Source organism: Rhagoletis zephyria, unplaced genomic scaffold, assembly GCF_001687245.7.
Source record: "Rhagoletis zephyria isolate East Lansing unplaced genomic scaffold, Rhagoletis_zephyria_1.1 Rzeph_scaffold_00262, whole genome shotgun sequence".
In the NCBI taxonomy this organism is placed as follows: Eukaryota; Metazoa; Arthropoda; class Insecta; order Diptera; family Tephritidae; genus Rhagoletis; species Rhagoletis zephyria.
In genome coordinates this window covers 290,931-307,086 of record NW_016157346.1, presented here as the reverse complement: position 1 = coordinate 307,086, position 16,156 = coordinate 290,931, and the positions used below count along the sequence as shown (strand labels likewise).

Below are 16,156 nucleotides of genomic sequence, written 5' to 3'. Positions count from 1 at the left end.
TCACTACTTTCAGCGCTGCTACCATTCAGTAGGTTATAAAAGTGTTCCCTCCACAATTTAAGTATATTCTGGACATCGGTCACTAGGTCGCCATTGTTGTTCTTACAGGAGTTCGCCCCGGTCTTGAAACCTTCCGTAAGTCGCCTAACCCTCTGGTAGAATTGTATTCAGACAGGACTAAAAAGTAGAAAATAAATAAATTTTAAAATTTAAAAATTTTAAATATTAAAAAGTTTGTTTTATATTATTTATTTCAAATTATTGTTGCTTTTCCACAATAAGTTTTCATTAAAAAACGGCCTCGATTGTTGAATATAATTGTTATAAGGCCATAAAATAACAAAATCAAATAAAAGTTACTTTTCCAAGTTAAAAAATGTAAAAATCTTTCCTGCTTTTTTTATCAGACGAAGTATCTGACGTGACGGTACGTTACTAAAATTTCCATCAAATTTTTTTTTGTTAATATTGTTTTTGAAGTAATTTTCACCGCAAATAAAACATGAATTTTATGTCGAGAATATTTTTTATTTTGGCTTCAGCGTTACCTAGCGGTTCCATTTTTTGCAAATCTATGTCGTACTATGACCTTCCGTTGGAAAGGACCATATGTCTTTACTCTGGAATTTATGTATGTGTAAAGCAATATGGATGCATTTTGGTCTTTAAATAGCACAAATGTGTAATATCTTAGCTTGGAATGTGGCGGGATTTCAACCCCGGGCTTCGGTGATGTCAATTAACACGCCACCGGAGTGCAGTATTGTGCGTCACATCGTCAATGGAATAAACGATAATATTTAAATATAAAAATCGCTAATGAATACAAATGTTTTCAGGACTAACTTCGGGTTATAATGAGCTACTGTATTTATAATGAACCAAAACCGATTGCACATAAACCGAAAAACCACATGCAACCGTCGCGAAATACTGAAGTGAGTAGTGGTGCATCGAATGTAAACGAAAAACAACAAAAGCCAACGTCGTGTACTAAGGTAGCATTAGAAAACTCAAGTGCTATAACTGTGCGAAATTAGGGCATTAGTCGTCAAATTGCCTCGAACCGCAAAAAAAGCCACGCTGTGCTCTTTGCAATCGAACGTCATATACAGCGTTGCCAGGTTGACGTTTTCAACGTCATTTGGATTTTTTTTGTATCCTGTTGACGTTTGGACGTTTTTTGTGTAAAAATGACGTTTTTTAACTTCCCAGTAATTTTTTAAAATCTTGTAAGTAGAACTGATTTTGAATTATTTTCTTAATAAATCTTTACAAGCGTTGTGTTTTGCAGCAGCTGCTTCAAAAGATATTCATTCTTTAGACGCAGATGACTTAAATATGATGCATACCAAGCGTACGCGCATTTTTTTTTTTTTTGATTCTTGGACTAAGGATCTCGTGTTCAAAGGCTGGTTGTGTAAACTCTTGAGATTACGAGGCTTATTGTAATGTTTGCAATTGCACATTAAAAGCCAAATCAGGAGGAGCTATTCTCTTGCAAGACGCATGCTCGGAAAAGCATAAAAAAATTAAAAAAGTTACCTACNTTTTGATTCTTGGACTAAGGATCTCGTGTTCAAAGGCTGGTTGTGTAAACTCTTGAGATTACGAGGCTTATTGTAATGTTTGCAATTGCACATTAAAAGCCAAATCAGGAGGAGCTATTCTCTTGCAAGACGCATGCTCGGAAAAGCATAAAAAAATTAAAAAAGTTACCTACTTTTTTCTGACTTCATTGAAAATGTAATGAACGCAAAAAAGGCTGAAATATTGCTATGCTCCTTCTTAGCAGAACGTAATTTAGCATTTTCGACAGCCGACCCCCTTACCAAATGTCTACAACAAAAAAAAATATTATAATATTAATAGCTTCTTTAAACTTGCACTTTATTGACCTGAAATTTAATGGGCTATCAAACTGCATACTCAAAAAAAAATCTAAATAAAAAGTTGAAAATCTAGCTGAAGCTTAGCAAATTTTTTATAATTTTTGCACAAAGTTTGAAATGTGAATTTATATTTTGTTTGTTATATAATGAGCTTGGCTTTTATGGAAAAGTAATAAACATTAAATAAACAAAGGAAAAATAGCCAAACAAGCGGATGTACAAAATGATTTTTATATTAACGACCTCAAACCAGTTTACAATGAATTTTAAATGTGCTCTGTCAAAATGATATTTTAATATACCTTACGTTAAGGACGATAATTTACTTAAAATTGATACACCCCTGCTTACCATGTAGCGCTAGCTTTCGGAAAAATGAAAAACATATATTTAATACTTGCGCCGGGTATTTAATGTTCGGCTCTGCCCGAACTTAGACTTTCTTACTTGTTTCAAACTATTGTTGCTTTTCCACAATAAGTTTTCACTTAAAACGGTCTCAAGCTCATAAAAATTGTTGAATATAATTGTTATAAGGCCATAAAAATAACAAACAAACAAAATAATAAAAAAAAAAATGTATACAAAATAATGATTATTTGAAAAATTGAAACAATCAGGCTAAGGCGTGTCTAATTCACTATTATCGTGAAAAAATCAGCAAGATACATGTTATGAACCAGTGGATAATAAATAATTACTGAATTCATCAAAAAAAGTTGGTAACAATAATTCTTGTTAAGATTCGTATTTTGCAAAATTGCTCAAATTATATTTTTTTTATGGTTTTAAACCGGATAAAGTGATTTGTGCAATTTGTGCGAAAAAATCTTGACCATCCAATTTTGGGTGGCCCTTTTGAGAGATTTTCACTCAATTTAAGTCAAATTAAAAATCATTTTCTATTTAAATTGCTGGTGAAACCGGCTGTTATCCATTTTCTTTGTTTATAATGGGGTTTTCATGCAAATTGCTAGAAGTTCTAAAATATATGTACACATCACCAATAAAAAAAATCTGGACGTGCTAGAAAAAACCAAAGATGTATTTTAATTTCGCAGGCCTCTGTTATCTTCGCAGCGTCATCCAATACGGGTTTTTATTCTAGTGGCGGCATCTTCCTAGTCGCCAGGGAATACCGACGGAGCATACAGTGCCTTCTCGTGACGTTTTCTGTCTCTTGCTACATCCTAGACATCGCTCCTTTCGTGTTTCCAACCACTGCAAATATCTGCACACTTGCTCCATTTCAAACCATTGTTCTGTACAAATTTGTCGATAGCTTTAAAAATTCCGTAGCTAGAGGCGTAAGTCTGAAGTACTTCGCTCATCAAAAGTTCTTCTTTGATAACACGAGAAGAACATTAAGTCCCACTAAGTCTGTACTTTCGTCAAGTTGCAAACTAAAAAATTCACAAGTTTTCAAAGATTTTATAAGTTTCTTTTCGACTGCCTCTAAAATCGTGTTGATTCGCTCTTTCACAGTGTGATTGTGAAGTTCCAAAGAATAAGTGATATATAAGTTAACACCGGTAAACACGTATCCGGTCAATATTCCAATTCCACCGATATTGCTGAGGGTGCGTCGGCAGGTTTGAGTGTGGAAATAGCGTAGCAACAACTCTCCCACCGATATTGATGACGATGCGTCGTTCAGGTAGCGCGTGACAACAACAACATCGCTGCAGCGGAAAAGCCAACAGCAAGAGGTAAAATTGCCGAATTGCATTTTGCAAATCACACGGCAAAACATGTGCAGCAACTGGTAGGTGGTAAGAAAGCGTCAGGTATTTAAGCGTAGTCGCCGCAATATTTTAGTTAGCAAATTCAGTTGTAATAACTCACCCGATACAAACGGCTGCTCTTGTGGAAATAACATTAAAACCCAATCAAGTGTTTTAATAATTGCTCTTGTGCAAGCAAGAGAAATGAAATAACATTAAAACCCAACCAAGTGTTTTAATAAGTGGCGCCCAACGTGGGGCCACAGTGCAGTTCTTGTGTTATCCTTATAAAGGACAAATCCTATGCGTGGCCGTGGCTCGAATCCACTCGACAATTGCGGGAAAGTTGAACACTGTATAAACAGTGAGCCGCGAACAATTTATTACGCAACAAACACCGTGAATATTTATGAAGTTTTTTAACAATTTGAAAAGATAAAGTTTAAAAACTAAAACACCACATAACTAGTGGGAAAAAGTGTAGAGCCAGTGCTCTAAAAAATAAAGCATCCTAATCATCGTAATCCTGTCTTCCTGCTGCTGGAGCACCACCTGAGGAATCATCGTGCTGCTGCCTTATCATACCTTATTTAGTGACATAGTTTATCGGGATATGGAAATTTTCATGTGAGTAGAGTGATTTTAGCAGCTAACTTTGTTTAAAAAGTTTCATATCCTTTTTGACAATTCTTAAATAATAAATAAATTTTGTAAAGGTGGGTAACGGTTAGAAAGGGAAATCCCTGTATCCACTTAACACTTAACTGACTTAGAAAAAATTAAATATGGACGCACAAACTCTGGAAGCTCTTCTTAATACTGCCATTCGTACTGCGACCGAGCATTCCCGGAGGGAATTTCAGTCTCGGGTTGACGAACTGACGATTAGGTTAGCAAGGATCGAATCACCAGTTCGTGTTACCCAATACGAACCGGTGACTATTCAACCCGAAATATCATGTGACGAATCCTTGGACCTTGCGAAAACCTTGCCGGAATTCAAAGGCGACGCGACCCGTTATGTGTCTTGGAGACAAGCAGCTCATACTGCTTATAGAGTGTTCGAAGCGTATCACGGTAGCTCAAGACACTACCGAGCGGTAGGCAAATAAAGTAGTAGGAGCCGCAGATAGTGTTTTATCCTCTTTCAATACAGTCTTAAATTTTCACGCTATCATTTCTCGACTAGACTTTGCCTATGCGGACAAAAGACCAATTTACTTAATTGAACAGGAGTTATCGACCCTTAGACAAGGAAAATCATCAGTAGTGGAGTTCTATGATGCAGTGGAGAGAAAGTTGACTCTGATAGTCAATAAAACAACCATGTCATTTGTTTCGCGCCTCGGAAGCATTTTTCCTAAAGAACCCAGGCGAACAAGCGAAGCTTTTATAATTTTAGAAGAATGCGCAAATATTTTGTGTGGAGTGGCTGACATACAGTACCACTCATAGTTATCAAACAATATTTGAGCACTTTCAATACAATATGCACGTAACCGTACATAATCAATCTGGAAGTCAGACGAAAGTTCTACTAAACTCATATGCAAGTAAAGTCCGACCGATTAATCGGCATCGGCTAGTATCGGCACAAAATTGAGCATCGACATCGGCCTTGTTTCGCCGATTCTTTGCCGATTCTTTGGAATTTCTTTTCAAATGTTCAGGTGAAGCGACAGCCAACATTATTTCTTTATCTATTTATTTCAATTACGGTACAGATCTAACACAACAACCAGGTGGTTTTACTTTCAAGTGTTAGATGTTAGGATTACAAGGCTAAGCATAAATGCATTTAATAAATTTAACTAGTTACTTACTTGCTATTTGAAAATGAAGAGTCGCATTAATTATAAGACATATATAAGACAAGATATAGTTGAGAGGAAAATTGTAGAAAGAGGCTAGGTATTTGAGAATAGAATAAGACAAATGACAGGAATAAGGTAGGAAAATGACAAAAAACTGCGATCAATTGGTCCCCGCCTGGGCAAAATGTCGATGCAATTCTCTCTTAAAGGGTAGAGCGCTCCTGATGGTTCTGATTGCTAGAGGTAAAGCGTTCCAAAGACGGATAACAAAAACAAAAAACTGACGTTCAGATTTGAGGCAATTGCATTTAATACAGATAATTTGGAGTGCTCGTTGCGATCGGGGAAACTGTAATCGTTTATGGAGATACTTGGGCTCATGTGTGATTAAGATTTTGTGAAGTAGTGTAAGGCATTTTAGCTCCAATAGCTTATCAAATGATATACCGTTGATCTTAGTGCTATATTTAGAGATATGTTCGCGGCGTCCAATTCCGTAGACATATCTGGCGATATTATTATAAATACCTCCAAAAATGAAGTGTTTTATGAATAAAAATAGTTTTGTAAAGAACTTTTTGAAAAAAGTTCCCTCAGATGACAAAACAGATTAAGCTTAAAAAATCTGAATAAAAATATTTTAAAATCTTTTCAACGGAATCGTAAGAATGAGATTTTTGATGCTGTTTTTTTACTTTTTTCAAAGATTGATTTACGAAAAACTTGAATAACTGGGCCAAAACTATTCTGATTTAGACTTATAGGATCTTGGTAGAAAGGTATTTTCACACTGTTTTTATTTCTATTCAAAAAAATATCATTCGTTTAGCAATTTTTTTTTTCAAATACCAACACATCTTTATTCAACTTTGAATTCGTTCGTTCATCCTACCTTCCTCTTTCATCCTTTGAATGAGTTTATTAGCAAAGAAATAAAAAGGGTGAGAAAATACCTTTCGACCGACACCTCTTAAGTCTAAATCAGAAGAGTTTAGGCTCAGTTATTCAAGTTTTTCTTATACCATTCTTTGAAAAAAGTTAAAAAACTGCTTAAAAAATCTCATTACGATTCCGTTCAAATTTTTTTTTNAAACTTGAATAACTGGGCCAAAACTATTCTGATTTAGACTTATAGGATCTTGGTAGAAAGGTATTTTCACACTGTTTTTATTTCTATTCAAAAAAATATCATTCGTTTAGCATTTTTTTTTTTTTCAAATACCAACACATCTTTATTCAACTTTGAATTCGTTCGTTCATCCTACCTTCCTCTTTCATCCTTTGAATGAGTTTATTAGCAAAGAAATAAAAAGGGTGAGAAAATACCTTTCGACCGACACCTCTTAAGTCTAAATCAGAAGAGTTTAGGCTCAGTTATTCAAGTTTTTCTTATACCATTCTTTGAAAAAAGTTAAAAAACTGCTTAAAAAATCTCATTACGATTCCGTTCAAATTTTTTTTTAATTTTTTTAAATATTTTTATGCAAATTTTTAAAGCTTAAACCGTTTTGTCATTTGAGGGGATTTTTTCAAAAAAAAAAAGTTTAAGAAACTATTTTTATTCATAAAAAACTCCATTTTTGGAGGTATTTTGAAATTAGTCCAGCTCACTTAAATCTTAATATTTTTTCGAAATATTTTGGTGGACTTCTTAAAATATAATAGATTTTATAATTCCAATGGAAAAATAGTACCGGTTTTTTTTTGTATGGGGAGGGATGCAGTCTAATGTACATACATGTGTATCACGGTGCAGCGAACAAAGGTGGCGCCGTCAGTGGTACCGCTACTTTGGTTTTTCCGATTTTGACAGTTGTGGTAACTTGTAAATAAACCTTTGTTTACAAATCAGCAAAAGAGAAATTTGAATTATAAGTGAAAATCGGTTTAAATTGTGTTAATTTGCAATTTGTGATCGATTTTTGAGTTAAAGACTGCGTAAAAACCAATACAATGAAGTGCTGTGTGTTAAAGTGCGACAGCCGCCAAGATGCAAGAAGCGTAGATGCAAGTGTAGCGCTGGGACGAATCGCTGCATTTTGTGTACATAGGGCACGGCAAAGCCGCTACCGAAATGTTTCTCTATTTTTATATTAGCAGCATTTCCTCACAATGATTTTGTTTCTGCTCCACGCAGCCTCCATTAGCAAGTTAACTAATAAATCGCGCAGAGATGCTGCTGCAGTTTTCTGCAGCAGCCTTAATTGCAAAGCAATAAAGTGCACTAAAACGTTTGCTGAAGCAGGCTCACTTGCAAAGCAATGGAGTGCACTCAAATGTTCACTGTTCTCTAATAGATTAGGTGAAAAATGCAATATTCTCACATTTAGCAAAATTACAACACGTTTTTCGCTGTAAAGTGAACTGCTTTGGCAGTTTCAACTCGTTCTTCTTTTCGCTCTATTCTTTGTTTACTTGTGGTACACAAATGTCAACGCCTTGTGTTCTATCATTCTTGCATGTGTATGTAATGTTGCATAACAAGCCAATTAATTCAATTATTTCTTTTCTTTTGTTTTTTTAACTGATTTTATGAATTAATACATTTATTTGTAATTTTTTATGGAATCGGCATCGGCATCGGCCGATTCTTTCCCCATAAGCCAATTAATCGGCATCGGTACCTGAAAAAAATTGGAATCGGTCGGACTCTGTACCCTGCAAAAAATTGTGCGACTAATCTCTAAAGAGAGTATTCCGGGATGAGTCTCAATCGGGTACAATTGGGCATTAATTAGTCGCAACTAGTCTCAAACGGGTATTATTGGAGATCAATTAGTCTCGACTCATCCCCTACGGGTACGATTGGAGGTTTTATAACAAAAGTTAATTATTTAAAAGAATTAATCACAGGAAGAAAAGTAAATTCTTTCCCTTTTTTAATAAGAATTAACATTAATAGCTAGTTACTAACTTTTTTTTTAGTAGTTCTTGTCAATTTCGTACATGGGCCTTATGAATAAAAAGCGAGAATTTGTTTTTTTTTATTTTAATTTTTCACCCTTTACTCGTTTTATTCAAAAAATTAAGTAAAAGCTCTGAAATATTAGGAAAAAGCAATTGTCTAGTTTTTATTCATAAGGCTCCATGTGCTTTGCAGTCCAATAAGGCAGTACACAAAAATTTTAAATTTTTACAAAAAACCCGAATTTATTCAAAATAATTTATAACAGAAGACAAAGTTAGATTGATAATTACTAAAAACTCAGCCTGGGCTAAACGCTTTTTGGAATTCCGTACATGTATTTTACACTCGCATAAGGCATACTGAAAATTTAGAAATTTTTACAAAAATATTTTATGAATTCAAAAGATTTTATTACCAAAAGAAAAGCAATTGAATTATCTTTCTTTTGATATACATAAACATTAATAATTGCTGAACACTTTTTAAAAAACATGCCTTAGCTAACAGCTTTGGGGAATTCCGTACATGTATTTTACACTCGCATAAGGCATACTGAAAAATTGCAAATTTGTACAAAAATAGCTTATAAATTCAAAATATTTTATTACCAAAAGAAAAGCAAATGAATTAGCTTTCTTTTGGTGTAAATAAATATTAATAATTGCCGAACACTTTTAAAAAAACATGCCTTAGCTAACAGCTTTGTGGAATTCCGTACATGTATTTTACACTCGGATAAGGCATACTGAAAAATTTCAAATTTTTACAAAAATATTTTATAAATTCAAAATATTTTATTACCAAAAGAAAAGCAAATGAATTAGCTTTCTTTTGATGTAAATAAATATTAATAATTGCCGAACACTTTTTAAAAAACATGCCTTGGCTAACAGCTTTGTGGAATTCCGTACATGTATTTTACACTTGCATAAGGCATAATTAAAATTTGCAAATTTTTACAAAAACATTTTATAAATTCAAAAGATTTTATTACCAAATTAAAAGCAATTGAATTACCTTTCTTTTCATATATGTACATAAACATATAAACACGCTAACTATGTAAATGCATACGAGCTCCTTTACAGTAGCTACACACGACGAGCATATCCGCGCACATGTGCGCCAATATGCTTGCTGTCGTTTGCTACAAACGGCGAGCGGCTCATAAGTGATTTAGTACTCAAAGCGTAAACATGTAAAGGAAAGACGCGGATGATGCAATTGAAATACTTATGACTTAGGGTTTTTTATGCATGTGTTACTTAAATTTATTTATTTTTTACTAATATGTATGTACATACATATACATATAGTAATTTAGCCTCATTTATCAAAAATTCAATTAACGCACATGGCTTGGATGCATTTATCCGCGATGCGCACACTGCAAGCATAAACACAAAATGAGGTTGTTGTTTTTGTTTCCAATGCGATGCTCGCAAACCACGCTACAAACGACGAGCATGCTCGCTGAAAATCAAAATTTTTTGATTTTTGGCGAGCATGCCCGCTGCGCATGTGCGCGGATATGCTCGTCGTGTGTAGCTACTGTTAAAGAGAACACTGATAAGCAAAGATAGTTTGTTGCTAGCCGGTACTGTGGACGCGAGTGAAGATGGTGGGAATCGAATTTTTCAACCCACTAGTTACGAGGAAAAGCTTTGTTCAACAATTAAATCACCTGTTGCAAAAGAACACAGTAAATTATGCACAGGTCAGGGTACTCTCAATAATTTACCTTTAAAGATGTATTAATTTAAAACACCAAGCTAAATTACTAATAGCGGTGTTATATTTATCCATATTGTCCAGCGCACAAAACCAAGAATATTCCTTCACAAACGCTTCCCGATTTATTCAAATTGAATTCAGTGCTGTCTTCAGTCTGCAACATCTCAACATCTTTGGTGACCACTTTTGTTGTTCCTACTCCACAACGCTTATAACTACAAAATAATGGAGCAATTATTATTTAGTAATTTCTGCATTTAATTGATAATACTTATCTGTTTATTTTGCTTGAACGATAATAATAACCCGGAGTAAATAAATAGTCTGTTCCTTTGAACTTCGGACTAAAACTAAAAAAACTACAATTTTACGCTCTCAAATGAAAGTAAAAGGAGAACAGATGCAGAAGTGCATTGGAACGCAAAAAGCACTATTTCCTGTAAAAACGTCAGACGGTTTGTTTACATGTCATTGGTACTACACTGATTTGGCTGAAATATCACTAAATAATTATTAAAATCTATACATATTCAAATATTTCGTTGTTTACTTTAATTTTTTAACAAATATAAGGTTCTTTGCTTTCACCGCTTTCTGTTTTTGTTTGCACATGTAAATCAGCTGATCGTTTGACACTTTTCATGAACTTACAGGAAAAAAATCTTCGGACTAAATCCTGTAACTTCTGACTAGGAACAGTTGCTCAGTTACTCTCTCAAATGTGTTCCCACTTACAGGTTTTATGTCAATAGGAACGACTTCCTGTAAGTTCTGACTAAATCCTGTAAACCGGACTGTTATTGGAACAGACTAAATGATTTGCTATTTAGAATTGTCAAAACTCTGAAGTTGTCCGACATCCACTTTATCGATTAATTAGAGAAAAGTATCGATCAAAAGAAACTGATATGACGATAACGTAGCAAAATATTACGATAAATGAGTTTTATAGTATGCTCACGTTCATAATATGGTCACGTGGATCCATAAACTCGAATTTATGGTCCATTTTTGAGTTTAACGCTAAATATGAAAATATTTCCCGTGTAAACAGCCAGAAAGTGCTTTTTGGAGATTTGCAGAAATCACTTGCGGAAATAAAAATTGCAAGGTATAACTGCAACTGAAATTATGCAAATCGCTTTCAAGAAATAATTTTAACTTGCTGCAAGTAGTTTTAAGTAGTTAAGTTAAGTAGTAGTGCAAGTAGTAGTTTTAAAGTAGTAATTTTGTACCTCAAAGTAGAAAAATCTCCAAGAAAGATGAGAAATCAATCCATCGTGCAAAGATGGATAACCGCTTGCAACCGCATGAAATTGAACAGCTGATATGATGATAAGATCAGCTGTTCAATTTCATGCGGTTGCAAGCGGTTATCCATTTCTGCTCAATACATTACTTTCTCATGGCAATACCAAAATTTAACGAAATACGATAAACGCTAGCTATCGGCTTTCACACGCTGGAACTTAATACGTAATGCAGCGTTTTTACTGCATTTAAACAGGAAGTAGCAGCAGGGCTTCAGTTTTGATTTTTTTCTATTTCGGGAAAAATCTGAACTGTCAAGCTTTACTACATTCATATACACATTCACATACACATACATAAGCATCATTTTTGCTTGCTTTTGATTTGTCGAACGTGCTTACATTTACTTCTGTTTTGACATTTTATGTTTCTCAAGCAACAACAAAATACATGGCAGGGTTGCATTTGCTCTTCTGCTACCATCAAGCCATGTTCGAATCGTGGTATTTTTCGAAGATCACAGGGTTGCTTATATCATTTCGTTTCTTAATACAGAAACGGAGTTTCATTTAGTTGTAGGTGACGAATTTTGTATGGATAAATGTGCATTTATAGTAGCATTTAGAGCTAAATGCGCTAAATGTGCTTTTACGTGTAAGCAAAAACAACCCATAATACGGCGTGCGGTATGCAAGCATTCATCGTGTATCGTACCGACGGAAAAACAATATCGATAACGGCAATCAGTAGTTGGCGGTCTCTAATTTTGCAACAGATGTTTTTCACTTGCCGAATGTAAGAAAATAAAGTTGACCTGAGATTCAAGTGTTTTGCAAATAATTAAATTTAATTAATAAAAAAGGGAGAACCCACATCGAGAAACACCGGATATATTATATAACAATATGAATAAGGTAAGTAAGCGTCATCTTAGAAGATTGGTTCGTAAAGAAAGGGAAAAGAACCGTGAAATGTTGAGGTTAAGTGAAACTGCGCAGATTAGTGCGTCTGCGCCCATTGCTAGAGTTGTCGAAAGTGGAGAGGATGTGCCAGGTAATGCGGTAAATGAAGATTTGAAAATACCTTTTTGTGAAAATCTTAAAATGTGGGCTATTCGCAATAAAATATCCCACAAAAGCCTTTCCGAACTTTTGACAATTCTTGCAAATGAAAATATTAATGTACCTAAATGCGCACGAACGATTTTATAGAGTAGCTCGCAGATTATAGTACAAAATACTAGTCCTGGATTATTTTGCAATATTGGCATTAAAACACAATTAGAAAAAATTGCCGGTGAGTTATTTAATTATGAAGCCATAATTGTCGATATAAACATCGATGGGTTGCCTTTATACCGCAGCTCTCGTATGCAATTATGGCCAATATTGGTTAGAGTTGTGAATGTGCCAAATATATCTGTGTTTGCTACTGGTCTTTATGTAGGGCGGAGTAAACCAGATTCAATAACACAATTTTTAAGTGAATTTGTTAAAGAAGTTAAAGAGCTTGAAGCTAATGGTTTTGAAAGTAATGGGCGCTGCATTACTTTCAAAATTAGGGCTTTTGTTTGCGATGCCCCAGCAAAATCTTTTCTTTGCGGGATACCAGGTCATACTTCACGTCATGGTTGTCCCAAATGCACCCAAAAGGGGGAAAAAATTGACGGCGTACTCACTTTTAGTAGGGAGGTTTGGAATATCCAAATAAACATTCACCTATGTTTGCACATAATTTATCCCCTTTAGAAGAAATCAATATTAAAATGATATCCCAAGTCCCCTTTGATGTCATGCCCCTCATTGATTTAGGTGTTATGCGCAATTTTATTTTACGCATTATTAATAACAAATGCAATTATAAGTTCAAGAAAGAAACCAAAATTAAAATATCAACAAAACTAGTAGCCTTATCTTCGAACATTACCAAAGAGTTTGTTAGAAAACCTAGATCTTTTATTGAAATTTTAAATTGGAAAGCTACCGAATTCCGCATGTTTCTCCTCTATTACGGCATTTATGTTTTAAAAGATGAAATTCCTACCGAGATATATTGGGATTTCTCCTTTTACATTGCGCTTGCAGATTAATTTTCTGCCCAAAACATTATGCTTCTAACATTGATGTGGTAAGAAATATGCTAAATTATTTGTGGAAATTTTTCCAGTAATTTTTGGGGACAATAGTGTTTCCTACAATGTACATGGCTTACTTCATATTCACGAAGATGTTAAAGAACTAGGTATACCTTCAAATTACTCGGCTTACCAATTTGNTAGGGCTTTTGTTTGCGATGCCCCAGCAAAATCTTTTCTTTGCGGGATACCAGGTCATACTTCACGTCATGGTTGTCCCAAATGCACCCAAAAGGGGGAAAAAATTGACGGCGTACTCACTTTTAGTAGGGAGGTTTGGAATATCCAAATAAACATTCACCTATGTTTGCACATAATTTATCCCCTTTAGAAGAAATCAATATTAAAATGATATCCCAAGTCCCCTTTGATGTCATGCCCCTCATTGATTTAGGTGTTATGCGCAATTTTATTTTACGCATTATTAATAACAAATGCAATTATAAGTTCAAGAAAGAAACCAAAATTAAAATATCAACAAAACTAGTAGCCTTATCTTCGAACATTACCAAAGAGTTTGTTAGAAAACCTAGATCTTTTATTGAAATTTTAAATTGGAAAGCTACCGAATTCCGCATGTTTCTCCTCTATTACGGCATTTATGTTTTAAAAGATGAAATTCCTACCGAGATATATTGGGATTTCTCCTTTTACATTGCGCTTGCAGATTAATTTTCTGCCCAAAACATTATGCTTCTAACATTGATGTGGTAAGAAATATGCTAAATTATTTGTGGAAATTTTTCCAGTAATTTTTGGGGACAATAGTGTTTCCTACAATGTACATGGCTTACTTCATATTCACGAAGATGTTAAAGAACTAGGTATACCTTCAAATTACTCGGCTTACCAATTTGAAAATTATTTACAAATACTAAAATCATACGTTAAAAAACCAACTCAAATATTGCAACAAGTAATGAATATGTTGAAACACGAAAAAATTGTAACTGCGCCAAAATTTACTGGATTTCATATTAAAAACAATTGTGTAAGTTTTCATTTTAAAGATTTCATCTTACCCAATAAATATCCGAATAATTACTGTATATACTAATTCAACAATTTGGGGACGTAAATAGTAAAACTATAAAGGGCAAAAAATTATTAAATTTAGAGAATTTTTTTCACAGAACCAATCGATTCCTGCACATTAGGGATATGTACTGCAGACACCACTTCATTGGGCAATGAAGAGGAATTTTCTCTAGATGATGTTGAATTCAAATTGATGTGCATTCCATTTAAAGAGAAACTTCTCCGCATTCCCATTTTACACATTTGCATGTGATTTCTTTACGATCTTTAACTTTTTACCATTTTATTTTTTAACTTTTATATAACTGAGATAAAATCATTAACCTTTTTATTTTTTTCGAGCACCTTTTTAAAAAATACGGAGCGCAAAACCCAAGCACGTCGGCGGCGGCAATCCCGATAAAAAAGGCAAAATGTAAGTATACAATCGTTTCTGTTGATATTAAAGTATAACGTTAAAATAATGTTCCAGATACGACCGAGAATAAAATGCTGTTACAAAACAGCTCAAGACGCGTCAGTTTGACCAGTGAATGCACCATAGGTAAATAATTCTTTTTATATATTTATATATTTTAATATTTTTTTTAGAATCGCGGAGAATAAGTGTATCAACATCGGCCATAGAGGCAAATGGTATGTTTTAAACCCAAATATTCATCTTATTATCAAAACCATATACAATTTTAGATAAAATTTACACATATATGAACATTGAAAAATTTGTTTCCACTCTCAGGAGACACTGCCAAAATGCCGTTTAAGGAATTGACACCAGAAGACACGGTTAGAAGCGCACTTAAATTTGAAAAGGCAAAGTATTTCAAAAAAGCATATAGACAAAAGAAGAAAAATGTTGAAAATTAAATTTTAAGTTTATCAAATTTATGAATTGTCTTTTTTTGTTTTTTGTTCTTTTATTGATCTCAATATTAACTTTAAGGCTCACGAAACCCAATTACAAATGAAAATGAATTTAAATAAATAATATAAAAACAACTTTTTAATATACAACGCTTTTATAAATGGACTAAAAAGTAGAAAATAATATTTCTCAGTCCCATAGAATTTGTTTTGATAACTTTTGATTTTGAAATTTTAGCAAAAGTCATTATAAACAATCTATGAAATTGAAAATGAAAAACGTGGAGCGCATGCAATACAAAGCATTCGATTTAATTGACAATAGTCAAACTACATAACGTAGACCTAAAATTTCTACAGCGAAAGTAGAACTTTGAAATCGATTTTAAGCGGTCGTTATTCATATACCCACATACATACATTCATATATTACTTTTCATATCAATTCAAGTGTATTACATGCGCCCCACGCTTTTCATTTTCAATTTCATAGATTGTTTATAATGACTTTTGCTAAAATTTCAAAATCAAAAGTTATCAAAACAAATTCTATGGGACTGAGAAGTATTATTTTCTACTTTTTAGTCCATTTATAAAAGCGTTGTATATTAAAAAGTTTTTTTTATATTATTTATTTTCTACTTTTTAGTCCTGTCTGAATAAAATTTTGCAATAGATATTAAAATAATTCAACGATATTAATAGAAAGGTGCACACACATGCATTTACATATGTATGTACATACAAACGAGCACCAATTAATTTTATTTAAAGAAATGGCGTGTCGTCTATTTCCG

At 33.6% G+C, this 16,156-nt stretch overlaps 1 protein-coding gene across 1 annotated transcript; it reads left to right on the top strand.

Annotated features, from left to right (window-relative positions):
* The first annotated feature begins 12,093 nt into the window (after positions 1–12,093).
* LOC108358497 (uncharacterized) lies at positions 12,094–15,520 on the top strand. The gene is made up of 5 exons (XM_017609873.1): positions 12,094–12,237; positions 14,838–14,910; positions 14,968–15,039; positions 15,087–15,131; positions 15,235–15,520. The coding sequence occupies exons 1-5, from the start codon at positions 12,229–12,231 to the stop codon at positions 15,360–15,362; spliced, it is 327 nt and encodes a 108-aa protein (XP_017465362.1). The 5' UTR covers positions 12,094–12,228; the 3' UTR covers positions 15,363–15,520.
* Positions 15,521–16,156: the final 636 nt, after the last annotated feature.

Excerpts from the sequence above, each read along its gene's own strand:
- LOC108358497 (XM_017609873.1), top strand. Across the intron at positions 14,911-14,967 it reads CCCGATAAAAAAGGCAAAAT|ATACGACCGAGAATAAAATG; the intron begins GTAAGTATACAA and ends ATAATGTTCCAG. Across the intron at positions 15,040-15,086 it reads GACCAGTGAATGCACCATAG|AATCGCGGAGAATAAGTGTA; the intron begins GTAAATAATTCT and ends TATTTTTTTTAG.